This window comes from Abramis brama, assembly GCF_963993115.1.
Source record: "Abramis brama genome assembly, chromosome: 12".
In the NCBI taxonomy this organism is placed as follows: Eukaryota; Metazoa; Chordata; class Actinopteri; order Cypriniformes; family Leuciscidae; genus Abramis; species Abramis brama.
Genome location: NC_139974.1, coordinates 32,834,343 through 32,861,164, shown reverse-complemented (window position 1 = coordinate 32,861,164; position 26,822 = coordinate 32,834,343). Strand labels below are relative to the sequence as shown.

At 36.4% G+C, this 26,822-nt stretch overlaps 1 protein-coding gene across 1 annotated transcript in view; it reads right to left on the bottom strand.

The window, feature by feature from the left end:
- Positions 1-26,822, bottom strand: part of gabbr2 (gamma-aminobutyric acid (GABA) B receptor, 2) — a 200,152-nt gene that overhangs the window by 112,166 nt on the left and 61,164 nt on the right. The window contains exon 2 of the mRNA XM_084130464.1: positions 23,767-23,904. Within this exon, the coding sequence (XP_083986590.1) occupies positions 23,767-23,904 (138 nt within the window). The remainder of the gene's footprint in view (positions 1-23,766; positions 23,905-26,822) is intronic.

Here is a 26,822-nt window from a genome sequence, read left to right as displayed (position 1 = left end):
CGCGCAAAGCGCGCTTTTCCCTCCACAGAAGCACGTTGCTAAACTAGGGAATGAACTTGCGTTCCCTGGGCGGTTCAGCGCAAAAAAGGAGGCGTGTTCCGGCGCAAACAATCCCTGGTGCTATTTTACTGTTCCATAAAAAAATTGCGCCACTGGCCAGAAAAAACCTAGTCTAAAGTCAGTGGCGCGTTGCGCGTTGTTCATTATGCTATTTTAAGGGCGCATGCTTGACCATAATGTATTGCGTGCACAACGCGCATACACTTTGATTCTCTAATCTACACAGAAGCAGCAGTTTTCATTTTTGCAAATCATATTATTACAAACGATAGATAGATAGATAGATAGATAGATAGATAGATAGATAGATAGATAGATAGATAGATAGATAGATAGATAGATAATTTATTATAAAAGCATACATCTAGCTTACACATTTACCCACATTATTATATACCTGTTTAACCGAAGCTAATTTGGGTGTGTTTCTCCATCCCCAATGTCACTTCTCTCTCTTTTACGGCCGTGACGAGAGCGTTGCTCTCCTCGGCTGTGAACCGCTCCTGGCGCGCGCCTGGCAAATCCGCCGTTATAATAGCAATACGCCAAGGAAAAAGCGCGTCTGCTCTTAAAGGGAATGTGAGATGATGCTCTGATTGGTTTATTTCACGTTACGCCCAAACCACACCTATGAATAATGAAGCTACTTCAGACCAACCCCTTTTAGATTTGCGCCAGGCGCAAGAGTCATTTATCCCGCCGGGAAAATAGCAACAGCGCCGAGACCCGCCCACAAAGTTACTTGCGCTTTGACACTTGCGTTTCAGATCGTTAAAATAGGGCCCTAAAAGTCTTAATGAGTGAGTCATTGAGTCATTCATTCATCTGATTCATTCAAAACAGCTGATTCATTCAGGAGCAAAGCACGAGACTGGCTTTAGGAGTGATATAGACCAATTGGCAGTTCAAAATGGCTGATTCATTCAATAACAAACACTGCTGTATGTTCCTAGAATATACACACGTTTCTGCTGTGGCTTTGTTTGGAACCATTTTTATCAAATAAATTGAGCAAAAACACTACTGTGTCTGAAATGTCATATTAACTTTTTAATCGTGGCTTAAGTGTTCACGTACTTTTTGGGGTCACTATATATTACTAGAAAAAGTACAAATTGTTTACGACATGTAGCTTTAAGGTGCCTCTTTCCCAAAGATTATCAGGAAAACACATCAGTACAAAAACACAACATTGACTTCATGTTGAAGGATCTATCTCGTCTTGATTTTTCGTGCCACTTAAGAGATAGTGAAATAAATGCAATGAACTGCTCTGACAACTGCATGGATAACAGTATCTGGAGCAACTCAATGGATATCAGGCATGTGATCTTATGATTTATTTAATCTAAAGAGACTTTCAGCAAGCACCACTTTCAGTGACTAAGCTTCAACAGAGAGCAAAAGACAAAATCATACATTTCTCCACAGCGGTTCTTTTTGTTTGTTGTTTTTTCACCCCCAGAAACACCCATGGGGCTATTATACTGATCTGGGATCAATAACATTGTATAATGATTTCTTCCAGAGACCTGGCCAATGAGATAGCAGATAGTGTCAGCAGAAATCCATGAAAAAAAAAAAAACAGTGAATGGAGATATTAAATATTTGACCAAAATCAATAGATTTATAAAGGATCAGCCAATGTCAATAATAAACTACTGCATGCAAACACAAACTATCTTGGCACAGCAGCCCAAAATGTAAAAGCACAAAACTACTCACTCATTTTAGTTGCATTCTCCAGGCCTATTTTTTTTTTTTGGCAAATTCATCGTGTTTAATACACGGCATTCTCAATGGAAAAATAGTCTGTTCTGTGACATGGTGCTCCGCAAATAGTTTTTTAGTAGCTTCAGTTTTGAAAATGAGCGCTCCACTGAAGCAACAGTAACCTCTCACACACTGTTTTCTTTCTTAATTTGGTGTGGCAATGCAGCGTTTGCACGTAGTGCAGTGGCATTAAAAAATGACGCCGTTGTTCTACTAACCGTTGTTCAAATAACAAATGCACACAAGAAATTTGGGAGAATTTAGAAATTATGGAGAAACAAGAAATTACTGCACATGGCATTCATACAAAAAATAGATTTATTGTGGCTACAAATTAAAAAATGGTGCAAATTTACAATTATTGAAATCCAAAGCATTCTGAGACAATGAAGTTATACTAAAGTATTCTAGTTATACTACTACATCCTGCCGAGACAGTTAAAAACTCTCATCCAGAGCTAAATGCAAAGTGTGCAGCCCCATACCTGTCCAGAGTGCTTTAGTGTACACAGAAATAGACACAACTGTCTAGCAAGGTATAGCATGGAAAAGCTTTTCTGTTCCCTGCCCTACAATGTATATTTCTCATCATATGGTCTCCCTAATGTGACTATTTTAAGTATATAGTGGTTTAAGTGCTTAGATTTGGGACCAGAGAGGACGCACTATTTCAAGGGGGGGCGCAGCAAACTGAGAGAAACCTCATCCCGGGAACATCCTGTCCCACTTTCCACCAGCCGTCGTGTCAGGGATGCGCATTTGTGCATGCATGTACATGCTTACGTGTACGCGTGTGGTTTGGGACGGTGCAGCAGCCAGTTCTGTAATGAGCCTCTTTTCTTTTGTCTCCAAGGCCATTTTCTGGAAGTAGATTCACATGCCTCATCCTGCTAAAAGGTTTTGATTAAATTTTAAAACAGCACTGCACCATCCTTGCATCGCCCTGTTTATATTTAAACTGCATTTAAGAGGCCGCTTGTGTAGTTTTCTGGTACTCTCAATACACATATCTATCATGCAGATAAAACCTGTAAACTTCTGATTGTACATTTGGCAGTAGACTATCCTTGTGTGACTCAGGGGAGTGCATTTTCAAACATGAAAAATGAGTGTGCTCGTGACACTGTCCACAACGCATGCACTTCTCATGGAGCCTGTGGCATGATGGGACATGCTTGTGCCACACTACAAATCTACAAAGTATGTTTCAATATGCTAATGAGTAATATCTGTGGGAACACTTCTCTTATCTAATGTCTCGGCACACACAATATTATCTTCCTGAACCATCATGGTACATTTGCTGTAATTTTCTGTTTAACAAAGTGTAGCAACATATTAGTGCTAATAAGGCAACAGATAAGGGAGTAGTTGGTAAATTGCTGCTGCTGGAAACATAAAGTGCACAGAGAAATTACAAAACTGTAGCTTTCTTTCTTTGCCAATCATGTCTTGTTTGACAGCTGTTTTCATTGCTTTAAATGTCTTGATCCAGAAATAACAATTTAAAAGATTAAAATTATATGAAAAACAAACAGAAACTTTAGCTTAAGATACCAACCTTTGCAATGCAGTGTTGTTATTGGTAATTAAAGCTAAAACTAGTATTCTTGTTAATTGAAATAAAGCTGAAATAATAATAAAAAAAAAAATATATATATATATATATATATATAAATTAGAGCTAAATAGAAATATTAAAAATATATAATATATAAACAAATATAACATATATAACATAAAAATGTATATAACAAAATATATATGTATATTAAAGCTAAAACTAGTATTGTTAATTGAAATAAAGCTGAAATAAAATAACATATATATATATATATATATACATATTTTATAAAAAAATATATGTTTTATATATTTTATTAAAAAAAATATATATATATATATATATATTATTTTTTTTATTATTTTTTTTAATAAAATATATAAAAAATATTTTTTTTTATAAAATATATGTATATATATATATATATATATATATATATACATATATTTTATATGTGTATATATATATATATATATATATATATGTTATTTTATTTCAGCTTTATTTCAATTAACAATAATACTAGTTTTATATTTGTTTATATATTTTATATATTATATAATTTTAATATTTCTATTTAGCTCTAATTTATATTTAATACTGTATATATATAAAACTAGAACAAAAAAAACAAAACAAAAAATAGAAATGTTGCCCTGCCAACCAACTGAAATAAATAAGCTAAAGCTAAAGTACTAAAATTACTAAAACTGTAATAAACATAAATTAGAGCTAAATAGAAATATTAAAAAAATGTGCTATATAAAAGCTATTTCAAAATATAATACTATAATAATAAAAAAAAGTTGCAAAGAAAATAATTTTTCATTCACATTTACGCATTTGGCAAATGCTTTATAGTCCATTCAAGGTACACATTTTATCAGTTTTTTCATTCCAAGGGAATCAAACCCATTGCCCTTGGTGTTGCTATTGCCATGCTCTACTAAAACTGTGATTCAAACCTGTGATAGTATTATGCTGTCAAAATCAACATGGTGTTTGCATCCCATTTTACTTCTGTAATGTGATTTCAGAGTGAAACAGGATATTGTTTCAGAGCGATTTTTGATGGACAATTATAAAGACGTTCACAATAAGACCACAAGCATGCAAGGAGGTAAACAGAGTCCATTTTGATTTCATGTTGACCACAAGAGGGTCGCCACTACTGACTCTACCCATCAGATCTCATCTTCATCAACTATGTCAACACTACAAGAGTGACAGCTGGTGTGAACACAATCACTGCTGCTCAAACCGCATGGACCGACACAGCTGTGTAATCATGCTGTTGGTGTATTAGAACTGGCACATTTGATCTAAAACCGTCGAAACCTAATTTTAGGCATTGTAATATGAGACACTATTGTGTTCTCTCTAGTCAAACTGTTTCCTGAGCACTTTTCCTGTGGGACAGCAGTGGAATGGTGATACCTCCAACAGCATTAAGCTCTGCTCCAGCAATTCATCCAAATTCTTTTTGACAGTTGGTGTTTTCTTGGCATAGTGCTTTCTCGAGACTTATGTGTAAATAAGCGGCAGATGATTGAGAGTCACATGCCTTCTGGTACAGTCACATTTTCTCATTAACTCTTTCCCCGCCATTGACAGAATTTTCCGGCTTTTTCTCTGATATATGGTAGGGGGCGCTATTACACATCTTCTGAAAGAGTACAGAATCTATGCATCAAAACACAGGCGAAAAAGAAGCAGAAACAAGTGATGGCATATGTAAGCAGATGCATATGTGAAATAACGTGATCATCAAATTATAAACAGCATATAAATCAAATCTGCCTATGTTACTGAATGACATGTCGACCAAGGAAGTGGTTAGCTATAGGACTGTGCAAGCTTTGGGGGTGTTTATGGAAGCGATCGACTCCATCTGTGTTTTGATCGTCGTTCTGAATCCGATATGGATGTAGTCTTTGACAAAAATGCAATTTTTCTCAGCTTTTTGTTCAAAATGTTGCTTTATGAAACTTTCCCACATCCAAGTGTTGATATAATAGTGCATGAAGCTAGAATAAAATGGACTTTTTTTATTTGAAAACTGAGGCTCTGTTTTTTCTTTTGATATATTCACTGTTTACATATTCATGTAACAAAATAGTCTTGGTTCCATAACATTTTTGTGAATATAATAAAAAATGATGGCACTGGATGGCAACTTAAAAAAAATAATACTCTGGTGTGGAAAGAGTTAAAAAGATCTAATTTGTGACTTTAACCTGGTACATTTACACTCCATTACATATTTCCATTGTTCCATTTCCATTTCCATCACATATTTCCACAGAAATTGACATGGCAGGATGTAAGCTTACTTTGCTGAATCTTCTTTTTGCTTGATAAATGTTTATCAGCCATTATGACTTTTGAATTTACCTGATAGCCAGACAATAGAAACCTTCTGTACACTTACAAGCAAAATAAATCAAGCAAAATCTGCTCAGGTAAATGCATGACAATTCAACAAAACACTGTTTTCAAGACGGACCCAAGTGTTCTGCCCTCACAAATAAGATTTCATATGCACTGGGGTAAATGTGTCATTCCAGGCAAAACATTTGCCTGTGACAGTTAAGGATGATAACATTTCCACATGCTGTCGACTGAAGTGCAAATATGCAGCATATAAAGATCTACCAGTATATCATTAGCCTCAGTGACACATGAGACAGGTGGGCTAAATTGTCCATTAAATAGTCTCCAAACATAGTCTAAATGGACCATTAAGACAGCCGTAAACTACACAAGACAATATATCAATACATTGCATCTTTTTCTCTAAAATGAGATATCGTGTAATGTTTCTCGTTCTCCATGTACTGTTCACTGTTTATTTGAAACTTTCTAGGCCCATAAAGCATCAACGCAATACATGCACAGAATATTAAAGTACAAATGCAGTAGTTTGCATAGCTGAGAACTTCATTCACCATTTATGGCTTTGAACCACATTGAGAAGCAGAATAAATCTGCTCAGACTCAAACAACCAGAAAAAGAAAAGAATGGCAATGAAATTAAGAGAAAATAGTGCCATTCAAGGTCTTACAGTGTGAATTTCGTCTGGTAATAACCCATCACAGCGTTTCCTACCCTGATTCCCTCGGGGGGAAAAGTCGGAAAGCATGCAGGTATTAGCCTCGGATGCTACACCGTGAAAATCCAGCATGATAATTGTGAACGTGTGTGTGTTTTACATTCAGATACAGCATGAAGGCTAAGAGGTGGGTGTGCGTGTGTGTTCAGGGTGTGGAGTGGACTCTTCCATTATAATACAATTTTGCCTTTTCTCACTCTCGCTCTTCCTCTGAATAGGAGTTTATGTTACAGATATTAGTGAGCTGTGTCAGACATTTAACAGGCTTTTATTGATCCTCGGTTTCGATCCAGCAAAAGCACTTTTTTAATGGATTGTAATGGATCTGCACTTTGAAGTCCATCCCTTCACTAAATCTCAGCTTGTTTTCCTCTCGTTTTCTGAGATGTTTTTTTGCATGAGAGTTTAAAGAGATTTTTTTTTAAATGTATTATTATTGCAATCAAGGCATTTGCCTTGCTTGTTTTCCCAAGAGTCCATTCCTTCAATCTCCTCTACAGTGAGTCTAATGGGTAGTCATGGAAGGTAAAGAAGGATCTAGAATTAGTCTGTTGAGTGTGTGGGCTGAAAGTCATTAGTAATTGCCAGTATATTGTGGTCATCACTGCTGTGTCGCTCTGCATCAGAGGATAGATCCATGTATATTTAGCAGACACAATCTGCCTTGGCAGTTCGCCTGATGTGCACTTTCTAGCTTTTTAGTATTCTTATGCCATGTTTTATGTTTGGCTATAGGCACTAGTACGTACAGTATCAACGTATGGACAGTTTCTAAAGCATAAACCCATCTGCAGTTGTAAGTACAAAGTACATAAACTACTGTTCAAAAGTTTTGGGTCAGAAATATTTTTTAATTATTATTTTTGAAAGGAATTAATATTTTTATTCAGCAATGATGCATTAAATTGACTTTCTATTCATCAAAGAATCTTGTTTTTTTTTTATCACTGTCTCCACAAAAATATTAGGCAGCATAACTGTTTTTAACATTGATAAGAAATGTTACTTCAAATCATCATATCAGAATGATTTTTCTAAGGGTCATGTGACACTGAAGACTGTCGTAATGATGCTGATGCTTTGCCATCACAGGAATAAATTATGTTTTGAAATAACTTTATATTGTAAAAATATTTCACAATATTACTGTTTTTACTGTTTGTATTAATAAAATTAACAAAAAAGATTTTTTTGGCCTTTATAAAGAATTATATATAATATCATATATTATATAATAGAATTTAATAATTATAAAATATATAAACTCCAGTAATAAGACCTAAAAAAGAGACACAAAGCAGATACTGATTTGTCAGAATTTAATAAATTAACTTCATTAGGCATTTAGTGCATTAAATAAATATGTAATTATACAATATTTTTATAAATACAATAAAATCCATAAATTCAGTATTCTATGAACTTGAACAGATGAATATACCACATAGAAGCTGTGCATATGTTCATTTTGTATTTCACAGTATCTAAATTTAGCAAAATGTTCTGTACATAATATCCATGAACACTAATGAGATAGCATTACACTGTTGCCCTTTCAACACCTTCAATGTCCTAAAATTGCTATATTGCAAGATTATTTTCTCTCAAAATCATTGCTTAAAAATATCAGTTTTAGAAACATCCTTAAACTCACTGTAGGGTGTGAAACAAAATTTGGGAACAAATTTGGGGGAAGCTTTTGACCTTCAAAGTCCAATCTTGCATCAGATGGCGGCCCTGGCACTGTGTGGTGCTGGCATTCAGAGGTGAATGATGACACCAGTACCCGCAGCGTGAATGAGGCCAATGCATTCCAATGACCACAGGTCGCTGTTTCCCCAGCAGACATGAGTCAACACATTGTCATATGCCCAAACCCATCTGGGGCCCTTTTCACAAACACGTCCCGCACTGTAACAGGCTCAGGCTAAAAGATCTACTGACACAGTAGCCCAGTGGCCACAGGGTGTGAAAATGGATCTGTTTGCTGCAAGACAACGCAATGTATAACGTTGCTATCTGCTATCTAGACAACTGCTATCTAGAGCAGCGCACAAATTTGTACGAAAAAAAGGTGACTTCCAGTGCATGATGACAAGATAAAAATTACTCTAGTACAACCTTGTTTGCTTCCTACAGAAATTTTGAACAGACAAGTCGGTATGAAATGGAAGTTGCAATGGTCTTTTCTTCCCTATTGTGGCGTATATCAGAGTAAAGTGACTTCTCGAACAAGAACAAATGTAGGGCGGGACTTGATTTTGTCCATCGAAAATTGATTGGATCATTGGATGGTTGTGGTTTCCTATTGGCAGATCTCATGTGATTGACAGGTTGTCCCGCCCTTGCGCCAGTAAACATGTCATCAGAGAAGAGATGTACTGTAGATGCAAGAGGGAGGGGATGTTATTTTGATTAAAGATAATAAAATAGTGATTGAGTAAAAAATACAAATTTGAATTAAAAATAGAGATGTGCACAGATAAATCCTTTATAATAAATACTGCAATATTCAATCAAATAAAAATAAAATAAAAAGATTAGTCAATTTTGATTTCATGGTGACTTTAAGGCATTAAAGTCACTCCAAAAGTTAATCATAATTATGCAAATACCTTATTTTAGTCATTCTAAGGCTGCATCACATGTATAATTGGCAGAGAAGGGAGTCCCAGAATGCATTGTGATGTGCTCACTCAAAAAATAAATCAATGATATTCAATGAGATCGAAAAGTATTAAAAAAGTATTCAGTGCAATAACAATGTGAAGTATTTTTGCCAAATATGTTTCATATGCATGCATTGTACTGTTAGCTTAGCAACATGCTAACATCAAATTCTACTGAAATCAACTGTGAATAATGTCTTCCACGCAAAGCTAATGTAGAGTGTCCCAAATCATTCACATATGAGGTTCCGTTACTGTTGGGATACTGCCTTAGAAGGCAGCTGTCTATGCAAGGCTGTAGGCAGCTCACTAGGTATTGGAACAGAGCTAAAGTGATTGATTTGCAATGAAAACATTTCTCTGTTTCTTTTTTAAGAAGAGGCTCTAATAAAGCACTGAACGTATGCTCAGAGAATGCTTACAGAGCCCCTAATTTGCACAACAGTGTTACATTAATTGTATCTTGCTGGTGAGCTGGAGTCTTAATGTAGTTGCTTTAAAACAAAACACTTTTTTCTATCTCTATTTGTCTCTCTCTTTTTGATTCACAGCATGGTGACAGTAAGCTGTGACTTGTACATGTTCCTCCTTGTGCTGTCTACAGTGTTACATCACCAGCTTAGTCATTTGAATATATTCTCTGCCTGATTCAGAAAGAGAAAGAATATATATATATAGATTTATTTTTTGAGTATACACACACACACACACACACACACACACACACACGTGTGGTGTGTGTGTGTGTGTGTGTGTGTGTGTGTGTGTGTACATATACACAAACATTATTGTGCTCAATGGTGTTTTAAGCCCCCAATGGCTCCTTAGAGGCAGCTAACCCTACCCTCAACCTTAAACCTACCCATCCCCTCGCTGCCTGAAAGGCGCCGTTGGGGGCTTAAAACACCAAACACCCATTCTTGTACTATCTCTGTAAGGACATTCATTGACACAATGCAATCTCTAGCAAAGATAGTTACAAAGATACACACACATGGGTTTTATGGGGACATTCCATAAACATACAGTTGTAATCGAAAATGTTCAACCCCCATTGCAAATCAGGTTTATTAGCAAAATGTACAGACTTTCTGCTGTTTGCAGTTAACAAATTAAACAAAAGTAATTGAAATAGCTCAACACAACAAATGTTTCAAATGGTTTCCCCAAATTCTATTGAAAATGCAACTTTTAATGACTTCTGACGTCTCAAAATTATTCAACCCCTTCATGGCACTCATCTTTAGTACTTAGTAGAACACCCTTTTGCTGTTATGACCTGCTGCAAACGAGATGTAGAACCAGACACCAGCTTCTGGCAGAAGCTGTTATCCCATTCCTTATGAGCAACGGCCTCCAGTTCAGTAATACTGTTGGGTTCGCGTACGTGCTGCAACCAACCTTTTGCCAAAAAACCTGATTTGCAATGGGGGTTGAATAATTTCGATTACAACTGTAGGCCTAATGATTTCTGTACTGTACAAACTTGTACTCTCCTAACCATAATCCTACCCTTAAACCTACCCATCACAGAAAACTTTCAGCATTTTTACATTTTCAAAAAACACTTGTTATGATATACCCTAGTGAAAAATAAATATACAAAAATGTATTTGAAATACATTTATTTTATGCTAAGTATACTACAAATACATTCACATGTATGTACTTAATATAAATACCCAGCAATTGTACTTATGGTATACTAAATTGGTTTAAAGTCTGCTAAATTGGAACAACTAATTTGGTACTTAATGTACTTCAGTTATCCAAAAATAGTGCTGAAGTTCAACTAAAGATATACTTAAGTAAATTTGATTGTGCTAAAGTGGAACTATTGCAAGTATACTTCAGGTACACTTTAGATATCTTGCATTTAAAGACTGATATTATACTGATATCATACTATCCTTACATAATAACTAGTGATATTAAAACACATTTTAAGGCTTAATATTAAGAAATGTGCATTATGCAATAAAGAAGTACTAATTAAAAAAGTTTACTAATTAAAAGTTTATATATATATATATATATATATATATATATATATATATATATATATATATGTGTGTGTGTGTGTGTGTGTGTGTGTGTGTGTGTGTGTGTGTGTATATATATATATATATATATATATATATATATATATGTGTGTGTATGTTCAGTAATTTCACTTAAATGACAATTCATAGGTAATTTTCATTGCCATTGAAGTGAAATTACTGAACTTAAATATACGAGCTTGATAAAAATGATCATTCTAGAAGAAAATTTCAGATGGCACTTAGAGGCTTTTGCATCTGAACTCTTCATTATATATATATATATATATCAAATATATATATACACACACCCTTGTGAAAAACCTATACCAAAATGAATTTAAAATGCATTCATTTCATACTAAGTATACTACAAATCCATTTTTATTTAGTATGTATATACTGTAGATTTTTTTGGTAGATTTTTATATACTATTCTTCAAATAAATTCCCTCAAAAACAAATGCATGCAATATAAGTGATCATAAAAATAACACACATGAAAGACTGTAACTGACGTGCCTACAAGCACTGTGCCCAGAAAGGGATAAAAGATCACATGACAGTAAACACATTCCATTTTGTGTAATTAAAGCACATTTATTTTTGGAAAAGCAATAATCACAGGATCCCTTCATCATGGTATTTCCTTGTTCAAAGTCCTTTTTCCACCAGTAAATAATTCATACCCCAGCTCTTCAAAGTGGTGCAGAAAATGTGACCTAAATAAAAAAAATCTCAAAGCCAGAAAAAAAAAATCCAATACTAGAACAAGGCTGAAAATGTATGAGACCGGATCTTTCATCCATGTCTACTGCACTTACATTTTAATAATACATTATCTAAATAAAGTCAGACAATCATCAGTGGCCTCGAGAAAAAGGCTTGAAAACCATTGCATTCATATGAAATGCCTTTTGATTTGACACCGAATGTGGTACATCCTTCTGCTGTTTTACAGAGCACAGGCGGCCATGTAATCATCACAATAACCAGTCATGTATAATACTCATTTGTGTGATAGCAATGTCTGTAGTTTAGGGTAAACGCTGTCGTATTGAGAACAGAGCGCAGGGCGGCACAGCGGGGAGGCTGCTAATGTGGCTAATGAGTGTAAACTGGACACACTGCTCTCAGACTGAGTGCAAACTCACAGAGAGATCTGTGCCTGCAGATACAGTGCAGCTCACATATGTACAGTGCACAAGCACTTTCTCGTTCCTGTCTATTCTGATTCTTTGTTCTATTGCCACAGTGAAACCTTCAAATGAAGGCATTAGCAACTCATGTTAATTACATAATGTAATGCCTTTTCGAATTCCAGTCTGAGTGAAGGTCGAAACCAGAAGAGAGTCATGTCCGTGTCCAGATCGAGTCCATGACAGGACCAAAATATGGACTTGGACTCAGACTTGTGGCTTGATTTTCATCATCTTGGTCATTGTGCAGAACCCAGTGCTATTTTAGCATTACTTATATAAAATTTCTTAATATATTTCATTTAAATTTTATTTTAAGATTTTCAGTTTTCATTTTATTTTTAGTTTAAGTTTTAGTAATTTTGTTATGTGCTTTAGTCATTCTAACTTTTATTTCTATTTAGCTTTATTTTTATTATCAGTTTTATTTAATTAAACTAATTTTATGTCAGTTAGTTGACAAGACAAGGTTTTAGTTTTAGTTAACAATAACAACACTGCCAAGACCATATTTTCATGGTCTTCTTGGCTCTCGAGTCCAAGATCATAGTCATAAGCCTTTCACACATACAGTATTTACTGGTAAATTACCAGTAAGAGAACATGTGTGAACAGGAACTTTTCAAAAATACCGGTAAATTGGTTTCGGCAATTTACCAGAAAGGGAAGTTGTAACATTACCAGTAAATTACCAGTAATGTACTCTGTGTGAATGTGGAATGAAGATTTCTGGTTTGATCACGTACGTAAGTCTGGTTTGGGCCAATTATAAAGTTCTGATGGAGATGACTTGATTAATCAGCGCTGTTTACAGTAAGCTTTTTAATAGTTTTTCTATGTAGATATGCACAAGATGATCATCTTTGACCGTTGCGCCATGTCTCGCAGCCTTTTTTTCCATTCATCAGTGCTGCAGCTCTGCAGTTGAATACTATTATGTGCGACTCGTGTTTTTAAGAGCAAAAAAGCGTTCTGTTTGATCATCCCCTTATGCCTTTCACTCAGACGTCAAAAAAAAGTTGTCAAATTGAACAGATAGTGAAACTAAAGCGCTTCTCCTCATGCGGGCGGATGAAGACAACAGCACGGCGTTAATCACTTCCGATGACTGACATCACAGAATTTACCGGTATTTTGGAGCTGATGTGTGAATGATCTCTTACCGGTAAAAAGACTGAATGCTTGTGTCAACAGCATATTTGTGTATTTACCAATATCCAAGTCATTTTGGCAATTTTACAGTAATTTACCAGGATTGCTGTTTGAAAGGAGCTATAGTCTCAAGAGCATGTGGACTCGGTCTTGACTTGGATTTGCCATTCTTTGGGTCTCAGTCGTAATTTGGACTTGATCCTCTTCTGGTTTTGTTCCTGATCCTGACCCGATTGAGTCGGTCACGACTACAACACTGGAAACGAGATGTTTAAAGAAAAACAAATACAGGGCAGCATCTTTGGGACTATTACACAGTCCAGATTCAAACCTGATTCAAACTAAATTCTCCATTGCACCACAGTGCAAAGCGCCTGGAACATGTACGCTAAACACTAGTTTACGATGCTTCCTACATAGACAAACAATACCCTAAATATTTTCTGTACCTTCCACTGACCTGTTCCACAAAAACATGTATTCAGTCCTGTTTTCACTAGTGAGCAACTAATTATTAGTTAGACAACAGCAAGTTATGTTAACAACAGTCTTTAAGCCATTAGGCCGATTCATTTAACATGCAGAAAATAACAAAACATAAATAACGTAGAAAATAAGCAAAGGCGCTCGTCAGAGCAGTACAGCGGCTCTGAAGAAAATATTGTTGTGTTTGTGAGCGGGAGATGTGCGTAGTGTAAAAGTGCACACTAATTGGCTTTCCTCAGCATATCTCTTCTATCCCTGTGGTCTGAATCGTTGAACAGCCTGAGAGAAGCTCCAACCCAGTAAAATCATATTTAGACTAATGGTGTGGTCACATTTCTGTGAAATTTTCCAGGCAAAAAAGCTGTAGTGTTGTGATGTATGAAGCACAGCTCACACAACTTGACCAACTTGGACCTGTCAGAGGAAGTGACATCATTTGAGTTTGAGGAGCCAAGAGTTGGCAAGTTTTACTATCATTTAATATTCATAACTTGATGTTTTTCCATGCTTGACAAGATTCAAGCACAACATATCCACTTGTACAATAAAAATGAAGTGGACTTGGCTCAACTTGACACATGAAGAGCTCTTTTCCAAAACGCGATAAACGCCATTTAAAAAAAAAAAAATGAGTTTGTCATGTCATTTTGCTGTGTACTGAACCTATTCACTGCGCCATCAATGTTTCATGACAAATCGCTATATTTCCTTGTTTAAAATGTACTGCAAGATGCAGTTCCTTACCAAACCGCGATAAGCGCCTAACCTATTTTTAGCCTAAACGCGATACATCCTGTGGACTAATCAGAATTCTCTCTCTCGCTCTCGCTCTCTCACCCTCAAATCACTCGCGCGTCCGCGCCGCGCTAAATGCCTCATTCGTGCCGCAGGACCTCCAGATGCGTGTAAACGCGTCTTTACATTGACTTAACATGAAAATCACTTGCGCCAGATGCTCTATTCGCGTTTGGTGTGAACGCCACTCACTCACTCTCTCACTCACACAAGGTCATGTCGTGATTTGTTTTATGTAAAGTGGACAATGGTTCTACTTTTTATGGGTTCGACACTTTACTGAATGCCAATGTATTTATTACTGACTGACTTGCCTTTTTTTCTTTTTCTTTTTTTTTTTAAGACAAACCATCAATTTTTGGAAAAAATGTATGGATTCATAGCGTTTTGAAAAAATAACTTTGAATTTATCATCAACAATTTTGTTGTTTGATTTAATAATCATTGTTCAACATGTTCAGACTGAGCCAAAAAATACATTTTAACAGGATAAATTGAAAAAATGTGTGGGTCTAGGTAAAAAATTTAATTTTCCTGAAAACTATTTAAATGGATTTATAGCGTTTGGAAAAGAGCACCTCACATGTTGATTAGTAAAATTAACCGTTTTAGGTAGTTTTGGTTGCCACACGAACAGACTCAGTCCTTCATTTAGGTCATGCTCGTCAAATGGCCCCGAACACCCTTGCAAACAGCCCAACCTGTGATTTTTTTTTAACTTCATCTTGGAGCCCATGAAAAATGAATAGTGAACAAGAAAGGGTTTGACGTAAGTTGAGCAGCACACAGCACCAGCACATGTTTTATTTAGGAGTTTACTATGGCACTCTGAGGAATTGCAGCTAAACTAGCTTTACTTTTTCCAAAAGAAAAAAACAGTGATGGTGCAAAAGAAAGGAAGAGAGAGAGAGAGGACAGGAACCATCTCTTGTTCTGAGCTTATCAGCCGAGTGAGAGCAGAACAGCTGATGCTGTACAGTGTTCAATATGAATTGCCGGGTTGTTCATAATTCTTCAACGCTCACATTCGGCCTCTCATTTGATATTGCTCAGTGTTGCATCAAGGCTGCTTCTGATTAAGGAATTACAAAGCTGTTGTCTTTATAGCATGTCCAAACTAAGTGAACACAGAGATGTCAAACATATTTTTCTCTCATACCCAGCAGAGTTTTTCAGACCTACATTTAGTTTTAGTTCAACAGAGAAATCGACATCTGTGATGGTAGTTGCTCTAAATTATAAGAGAAGCCATTATTTCTCAAAAACAGGGAAGCGGGCTCCAACACATTATGCTTTGAAAGGTTTATGGTGCTATAAAAAACCCTTTCTGGCCCACATGATCTATAATGCACATAACTTGTGGATAATGAAATATTCACTACTAACAGCTAATTGATCGACAAAGCCAGTCCACTTTTGGAGCAGACCACTTCCAAGACTGGCTGGCAAAGATCTTTAATTGTATGCCAAATCCTCCATTCATTAAATAATGAAGAGTGGCATGCACAATATCTATGTTTCTTCAACCTCGGGCAGTTTTCTCAAGCCATTATATTTAATTTTGCTACATTTCCTATGCATGTATTTTTATAGATTTGTATTGTTTTACCCCTGGTCCAGACCCACACTTTCAATTTTAATCTGTAAATTTTAATTAAAAAGCAGTTTATAATAATTTAATAATTGTGGCATTATATACTGTTTAAGATAAAAAAAATCATGAAAATGATCACTGAATGTCATTTCTAATTACATAATTTCAGCAGTGGGAATGCTAAAAAGTGACAAAATGACAGAAATCTCCACTGTATGTGCACTGTTGGATATTGTTAGTAGACAAATTAAATAAATTAAATTTGCTTTTTAAAGTCCACAGGACCAAAAAAAGAAGAAAAAAAACTTCTATGTAGAAGTAAGATTAAGACTTGAAAGTAAACGCCCACTGCTATGACTGGGTAACAGTTTTGCATATTAAAATAATTTTTAACTTCCCTGGCATTACACGTGTGGAATTGTTTTGAAAACTTCTGATGATGGAAAATATGTTGTAACATAGATGAAAAATGCAATGCAAAGACTTCAAAGGCACTTCAAAACATCTTGTAATCCTCAGAGGCATCTCTATTGTTGCTGGAGTAATCCTGTGTTTATGTGTCTGTCTCGTACATGGCATGGGCGAATCGGTGGGCGGGGCTAAAGAGGCAATGATGTAGAAGTATGCGTTGATCTTCTACAGAAGCAGTCTTTCATCGCACTATGACATAATAATGTGACAAAATCCAAAACGAGTCGTTTTCTGAGCTTGGTTTCAATTAAAGCTGTTTTTGGACCAATGAGTAAGTTTTGAGTTCTGAAACTTACAGGATATTTTTATAGTACAATAACCACTTACAGTATATGTCAAAAGATTTGATTTCACAAATCATGACCTCTTTAAATAGCAACAATATTATCACGTATGGAACCATAGATGAAATTTCTGAACGGCAGACTCATTTTGGCTCCTTTCTTAGAGATTTTTTTTCCTGCCAGTATTTTCCTTTCCTAGTTTCCGTTTCCTCCTCTTACACGTTTCGATTAGGCCTCTATGAACAGAGCGGGCAGGGAGAGTGTGAACCTTTCACTAATACTGTACCATTCTGGGGCATCATGGGACATGAGTCACAATCAGGATGTGTGAGAGTTGCTTGTGGATCAGTTGTTACATAAATCTGAGGGCAGATGGTACCCACAAACCGATCACGGCAACACCCACAGCGAAATGTGAGAGGTGTGTATATGTGCGTGTGCACAATTTGAATTCCTCAGTGCTGAGAGCAGGAATCTCACTGGTTCAACACTGAGCCGGCATCATGTTTGGCATAGACTAATGATTATTGCCTGCATTGTTTCAAGTTAAATGAATTAAGGTTGGAGCAGCTGAAATATTCAGGTTATTCTACAAAACTGCCGGCTTCTTTTATTCCCTGCTCCCAGCAAATGCGAAAAGGCAGGTGACATTTTTGTAAATATTCTTCAGAGAGAGAATCTAAATGCTCAATGACACATTGTCTGTCTGGCCTGCCAGTTTTAATACTCAAAAAAGCTGTCATTTGTGCATATTCCCAGACTCTAAAAATGAAAACAAACAAAAAAGGTTTTAGGTAAGGATGGGCAATAGCTCTCATTTTCTTTGTGATCCAATACCAAGTTCTATCAAGGCCAATATATCCTCAAGCAATGCTTCAAATAAATTATTTTTGTTGTTGTTATTTCTGAACATAAAAGAGGTAATTATGGCCATTTAACTACATTTGAAAACCATTATTCTTTTTTAAAATATAAGAATAATTAATGATTAGACTTTTACAGTTACATTCAAAAGTTTGGGGTCGGTAAGATTTTTTTTTAAATTTGAAAATCTCGTCTGCTCACCAAGGCTGCATTTATTTGATCAAAAATACAGTAGAAACAGTAATATTATGAAATATTATTATAACTTAAAATAAAATAAAATAACTGTTTTCTATTTGAATATATTTTCAAATGTAATTCATTCCTGTGATGCAAAGCAGCATTTTCAGCATCATTACTGCATCATTACAGCATCATTACAGCATCATTACTTGGTTAAAATTTTCATGGAAACTGTTACATTTTTCCAAAGTTCAAAAGAACAGCATATATTAGAAATCTTCTGTTACATTACAAATGTCTTTACTGTCATTTAGATCAATTTCATTCATCCTTGCTGAATAAAAGTATTAATTTCTCTCAAAAAATAAAAATCTTACTGACCCCAAACTTTTTGAAACTTTTGTTTATAATTTAAAAATAATTACAGAAAAAATACCATTTAAGAACCTTTAACTTAAATTATTTATAACAAATAAATGATTATCATAAATATATAAATATATATATAATGTAATAATAACTAATAATAAAATAATAAAATATGAATAATATATATTTAGCATACATTTCATAATATGCTCTGTTGAGTGCTGTTCATGATGTTCACATGAGCGGAAGAGAAACAACTCCTGTCCTCTGCAGCTACTGCTAACACATTTCATCTCTTTTTCACTTCAAAGTTTATGATACACATTCAATTTCATGCTACATAAATTAAACACCACAACTTTAAAAGATTGATTTTCCAATGTGAAGATCAATCCTCTCAATACAGCATCCACCCATCCTTAGTTGTACGTCTTACATTAACTTTGTGTGCCAACCTCTCTCTGTCAGTCTGGGAAGCGGCCATATGTAAACAGCTTTGGGAGTTGGCTGTTCTTCTCACTCCTGTAGTTGACGTCAAAGAGGAAGATGGCGTCTGCTGAAGCACGTCGACAGCAGTCTGGTTCTGGCACATGCTCGACTGGGAGCAGATGAGAGGCTGACAGGCTCAAAGACATACTGCTTGGATCTCAACAATACCAATAATAATGCAAGCGCAAGAGGAAACGCCCATGTAAGCATCTCTAAATCTTAGAAACGCTGTCTATTTATACTTCTCTTGGCCTAATTTTGGGCTGTGATGGCACAGATTTTCATCAACGCAAGCATGACGAATTTATCAGCCTAGCAAATCAAGCAAGTGCCACTGACAGACATTAACAATAACTTCACTTTTTGCTTTAGTATTTTTTTATAGGAGAGTGGAGAGAACAAGAATTTATGAGGAGAACAGGCGGAAATAGGATCAGCTAGGATTCAAATTTGCATATTAGCGTCACAGTTAAACATGTGAGAGCAATATGCTAACCGTTTAGCCACAACTTCTACTCCAAATAATGACACTTTTGACAGCAGCACCTCCATGTTGTCTTTACCAAAATATCCCCTGAGAAACATACTCCATCAACAAAATGGCTGCCCAAATACAAACAATGAAAAATGAGAAGTAGGCCTTCGTTGTACATCACACGCATTACACACATGACCAGTGTCGGCCAATAGTGAGCCTACGTGCTGACGTACAACACAGAAGCGCTGCGCTGTTACACTACGTGAACTAACTAGGCCCACATAGAAGAAAATTAATAGTTGAATCAAGTCGTTATTTTTGTTTTGTTTTTTCTCATTGCTTGATAAACTTAAGGTTGAGCCACTGTAGTCACTTGGACTATTTTAAATATTGTCTTTACTAACTTTCTGGGCCGGCAAGTTTCAATAACATAGAAGCCTATGGAGAAGTGAGACAGCTCTCAGATTTCATCAAAAAGATCTTCATTTGTGTTCCGAAGATGAATGAAAGTCTTACGGGCTTGGAACAACATGAGGATGAGTAATTACTGACAGAATTTTCATTTTTGGGTGAACTAACCCTCTGATATTTTAAGAAACATACTTATGAAAATGTACTCTCCTTAAGTACACTTAAATGGCCTTTTTTATATTATCTGCAAGTACAGTATTTTTTTAAACATACTTTTAAGATTTGAAGTACACTAAAAGTGCATATTCATTACAATTAAGCACACTACTTGTTCAAAAGGGCTGGCTTTGAGCACAGTTTGAGACATGTTGCCATCCAAGATGTGAATGCTAGCAATCAAAGTCACACGGCAAAGTCACGTTTTTTTTTTTTTTTTTTTTTTGACGAGCAGCTAGGAATTTATTCAGTAAATATTTCATCATTATTTGCCAAATAAAAATGTATTCATCCTCAAGTTTTTTATGTGCATTTATGTGCATAGAAATGTTAAAAATATGAGCATGGAATCCCTGTTAGTGTTGCTATCTCTTTTGAAATTTCAGCAGAAGCCTCCTTTCACTCTTCATTTGAGATGAAGCATCTAAGACAATAACCATTTCTAATTTGTGATTGTTCTTTCCTGCAGGTATGCTCATTTCTCTACCTAGGGAGGTTTGCAGTAACTTATGCAACTAAATGTCTAATTGCATCTTGGCATTGCATATCAATGCATGCAATATGCTTAATCTCATCTAATCACTTTTATTATGATGTTGTGAGCAATGTAACCTTCATCAGAGCTAGAATGGGACCTACTTCAAAAGTATAATAACTTCACAAACAGCACCTGTGAGTCCAGCCTGCAAAAAGGCCTTCTATAAGTCATTAGTAGAAAATGGCATTCTCCCGTGTTTATCGTTTTCCCTGCTATATGAAAGATGCATATCGCACGAGGGCACGATATCACCAGAACGCTTAGGGAGAAAGGAATGTCTCAGCTCAAAATAATCATTCTCTCACAGTCTGGGTGACATTCAATTTGATTCAAAGCACTCGAGTCATGTTAATATCTCTGCACATTGCAAGCACTGATGTAACCCACTTCATAACAGAGGAGCCATTCAGAACCACTGAATACCAAGTGATGATTCGAAAAGCACAAAGAAAGCTCAGCACTATTTAATTACACAGTACGCAGGAGAGGAATGCCTGTGGAAACTGACATCCTAACAGATTTCAATGGCTCTTGAGGTCAAAAGTTTACTCTAGGGCTGTTTGCATGTTGGCACATCTCTGGAGGTTCAAACACGTGCGTAAAATTTCACTGGTGAAAACACAACCGTGTTAGCTGCCACTCTAGTTTTTGGCTCTCATGTTTTCATTAAATATAATTACACAATCCATCAACCAGCCACCATTCTCATTAAACACATTGCTTAAATGAAAAATAAAGGTACAGAATTTTAGCGTTGAAGATGAAAGATGTGGTTTGGATAAACTAGAGAACAGGTCTCCTCAATGTTCATTTAGTCTCTTTCGCTCTTATGAAATGGATCAGCAGGTGTGACAGAGAAATCTCCAGCCATCGGCGTTCTGGCCCCCCTCTGCTGTTCTCCATCCCACCTATTAATACCATAGTGCGCCAAGAGGAGGGGCACGGAAATGGAAGTGCTGCTATAAAACTGCTTTTCTTCACCACTGAAGAGATTCCGGCATTGAATATATGACGTGACCCCAGACCCCTGGACCTGCTATCCCGTTTTCATCTTTGCCCTTTGGAATTTCATTACCCCATACATTAGGCCCCCTCACTTCCCTTTGTTTATTTTATTTTGTCATATAAAAGTCTTTCTGAGGCGTGTCACCGCTAATCCCATTGTGGATGTGTTCACTTCCCATCACCCTGGCTAATTAGAGATCTATTCATCTGGGGTTAATGGGAGATTAGTCCACATATTAGGACTTCTGTAAGATTATCCTCAGGAAGGCAAGACCAGTCTAAGATCACAAATACATTAATTTGAGAAATGGCAATGTTTATTTTCCATTTTATGATATTTCACTTCACTGAGCAAAAATCATTCCTTTTATGTGGAACAACCTTATCCACCCCTAAAAGATGCATATTAGTGCATCAGAGTTTTACCCTTTAAGGTATCGAACTTTTCAGGGGTACATAAGATAAAAAGTTGTCCCTTTATGGGTAGTGACAAAATCTGAGCCCCTTTATGTAAAATTTTTGCACAAAAATAAACATTTTTATTACACTAATTGATCCACATGAACTTTAAAGTGATCATATCATAAGTGATCAATCTTTCCTTAATTTTTTGAGATAAAAGAGTTCGAACACTAGGAAAAATAACTCCAAACTTCACCTCCTGAGATGAATCTAAGCTGCACAAAAAACTCATTCAGAACATCTGAAATGTTCTGGCATCAAATCAATCCACATTTAAGCGCCAACCGCACCTGGTCGGTATTCAGAGATCTGGTGAACGTGATCTCACCAAATGAAACATGTTCCTGGATCAACATCTTTGTTCATCCTTGAACAAAATTCCAATCAACCAATCAGATTTTAGAGACAAGTTTACAGTTCATGTCAAGTTTAGGCTTACAACCAGGGTTTAGTGCTTTTACATCAATGTTATTCACAAATCATTTTACCTCTGATTTTAGGGATAAGTTATGGGTTGAGTTAGGTTTAGGGGTAGGGATAGGGTTAGGACTAAATTTCCAGACAGGAATGTTGATCCAGGAACATGTCTTACTTGGCAAAATCATGGTGACCCAGAGATCTGGCATGCCTGGTCACAGTGAGGTAACACTAAGGTGCTGGTTAACATGGCCCAGCAAAAGCCAAAAAAACTGCCTGTTTAATTCTAAGAGAGGGTAAAAAATGGTCATGATATACAGTGTGTATATATATATATATATATATTACATATTACATATTACAACACAAGAATAATGACATCCTCACTTTAAAATCACGTATTAAATCCATTCTTTTTTGTGCCATTTTTTCTACTTGGAACGATGTACGTTATCGCAAATTTCTGTTCCTCTCATGGAAACCGGCCACCTTTGTGGAACAGTTGTGGACAATTGCCAGGTTCTCTTGGTGAAATGTCAGCTGGCTTAGAGGCTGACCACACATATGCCAACACAAAAGTGAAAGCGTAGGAGCCCGGAGGAGATTCCTCAGTGGAATTCTTTTATAGTCCTCCATGCCTCACATCAGAGAGATTTTAACTACATTACTTCCTCGAGCCATGTGTGCCGACGGCTACCTTAGTGTACTACTTTTGTCGGTGATGTGCTAATACACAGATTAGAGATATCACTGGATATTGCAAACAAGAGGGGGGGGATAGGCTTAGAGTAACCGAACGCTGACTTCCTGTTAAAATCACAGTATTAACACACTAAACACCCCCGCGGGCCTGCTCAAGACAGAGGTCTCTGGGAAGTTTACTAATTTTTTCCAGTTTTTATCAGCACTGGGATTACGTTTCTGGCCTGGCTTTGCCAACCTTTTGATAAAAGATAGTAGCATTTATTTAAGTCACAGAGGAAATCATTAGCGCAAATATATGGCACGCATTCTTCAAGTATGTAAACTCTCTCAGAGTAGCACACGAAACATGGCATTTTGAAGGGAAAAAAGAATTGTTAATGATATGCACATGAATAATCACATTGCAGATTTTTATGTTGCACAAACCTGCACGAGGTTCCACCCCTCCAACGATTCAGCAATGATTGAAGTCACTGATGGACACACGCCTCCAAAGATCATCAAATGTTTCGGACCGTAGCAGATTGCATCAAAGAAGGCCCGCAATCCCTTTGCGTTGTCGCACTGAAGAAAGAAAAAGGGAGGGGAAAAGGAAAATTAACTATATATAAATATACTGTACATAGAATAGTAATGTCAATCGTAGTGACATCAGCAGGTGTAACTGCTCTCAATTCATTCATTTAAAAAGCAGGTTTCAATCTTGAGAGCTTTTTCCTGATATATATTCCTCATGTACAACCATATTGCATAATAAAAAATCCAATGCATGTTTCTTTCATAATATGGTGTAATGGAAGAATGTAAATGGAGGAAAGAAAACATGGACCTCGAATTTCTGAATGTGAAAACATGGTCTGATGTACAGGAGAGCCCTACTGCTGCGGCACTATGCGCCTATTTCATATCACTATGGCAACGCTCTTGGCTCTGTAGATGAGCTGAAGGAAAGAAAAGATGTAGCAGGGCTATTGATTGTGATGTGAGCCCCTAACTGTTTTATATTTGATTTTCTGATGTTGGTAATGATATTTCAGTCTCAAGTAAATACTTCCGAAGGTCAATTAACAGCAGTCAGCTTGACCTGACTCAATCCTGGTCGTAACCAGAAATGTCTCAACACTACACACAGTGACCCGGTCAAGAATTTGTTTGAACCAATTTAAGAACATATTTCGGTTTTAAGATTCAGGCCCGGTTTCACAGACAGGGCTTAGATTAAGCCTTAGTTCAATTAGGACATTTAAGTACTTAGAAAAAAAACACATTACTGATGTAAATCTTGAGACAAAACAATGGCAGTGACATATTTTAAGATATCTCAGTGCAAGTTGCTTTCAGTTAAAACAGCTCAAACATGCATTTTAGTCTGGGACTAGGCTTAAACCTTGTCTGTGAAACCAGGGGCTAATGTATTTCTGTAGTGTGTAAATGAGTAAGCTTTGATATTTTGATAAATACTACTATCGTGCTCCGCAGGAAAAATTACAAGTTTGGAGCAACATAAATGTGTAAATGATGACTGGATTTTTAGTTGAAAACAAATGTGTTGAAAAAGCATCTCGATTGGACTGGCCAAATTCAGAGACTTCAGACAAACACTGTTTTTTTTACCAAAAATAATTGTGCAGCTTAAACACATCCCACATCCCAACGTTGTATTCAGAATCTACTGTTAAAAAATCTGACCCATCAGGTTGAACAAGCATGACGCTTCTGTTTCCAGTATGCCTTTATTAGAGCATTTATGTGGTGGATATTTCTGGCCCACAACCAATGATGATACAACAGACGTACATCTCTATTTCTGACACCCCATCGCACTTGGTAGTATTCACTAGCCAGTGAGCTTCAGCGTCTAAAATAGAAGTGTTGAAAATAGACTGTGGCGTATGAAGAGCAGGAATATGAGATGAGGCACTGCAGGGTGAGTCGATTGAAGTGATGCTGTTCATAATGCTGAATAAAACAGCAGGCTTTTAAAATATCTCATTTGCATATTTCCTTCATATTCACTTAATTCTGGACATCAGTAGCCATGAAAATACTAATGCCTGCTACAGACTGTGCGATTTCAGCAACCTCATAAGATCATTACAAATCACACTGTACGACATGGATCTAATAAAATTGGGCATGACATGTCATGTAGGCTGTATGATGATGACACCTATTGAATCGTAGGCTACGACGCAAGTTAGTGTAGAAGAATAAAACATCATCAGCATGCGCTAGTGGTAAACCAATAGAGCAAGATAAATCACACTTTAGCAATTGTGGTTCTTATGTGTGCTGAAAAAAGAGGAGGAAGCAAAAGAGGAGAATATGGAATATTGCCAAAGTCATGGCAAGGGGAAAGAGGCCAACTTGGCTTGCCAATTTTGCAAATGAAGCTTGAGGTAAGTAGTTTAAAATTTTAACGCCATGTCGCGTTGATCAATATGCCATTTCATGTTGCATTTTTATTGGCTGGTCAGTAGACATAGGTCATAACAACACACTGTGAGATGATCATGCTAAATTTCTGACTCAGTCAGAAAATTATCGCTGGCTATCTTTGGTCCCAAGACCGTAACAACAAACCTGAACCTCTCTCACGTAGGACCTCAGTTTAGGAGCCACAACCACAGAAATTGCCAAGATTGGTCATCTTTTGTCTGGGACAGCTCAAAATGGTACAATGTGTACTGGGCATAAGGGCAAAGCAGAAAAACGAAAAATTGTCTGATCTCCAACAAGATGCAGATGTACATTACAGCAGATGTAGTGTGTCAGGAGTGAAACATGCTGTAATAAGTGATGAACAGGTAAGCGCCTCGACCATTTAAGGACTACTGTGAAAATGAATCGGTGCGACAACATTTAACTAGACACATCATCATCAACAGTCAATTTATGCTTTATTTCAACCTACTGACCAAGGCTGTTGTCTTCAACCATACCTGTGATCATTCAGTCTGTAATGAAGCTCTAGATACAAATACCATTCCTGAACATTCAAGCTGAATGAGATGTGAGGTAATTGACCAAGAAATTGTGGTGCTCATGTGACTGAAACACATTCTGCACTGAAATCAAGGCACCTTTGAATACCAACAATCACAACGTGGTCGTTTGCCTTATAAGGCGCACATCCACGATCTGCCGAGCAGGCTTTGACCATGTTGTCATGGGAACACACTCCACACTTTGAACGCTAAATGAAGGAGAAAGTGAGGCCGGTATTGATAGATATAGCATGGATTGGCTGCTACAATCATAGGGCTATTAATCATAATCAGTATTCAGAGGTGACGTTCGAGGGCTTAATTTTGGATCTGACAGAGTTGTTGTCAGACTGACAGACTTCACAACAACTGGCCACCACCACCACATCACTGCAAATCAATTTAATGAATATTCATTATCTAAAAAAAAAGTATACTGTATATATACTACATAACTTGTAAAAACATTTTAACAACATAACAACAGTGGATTTA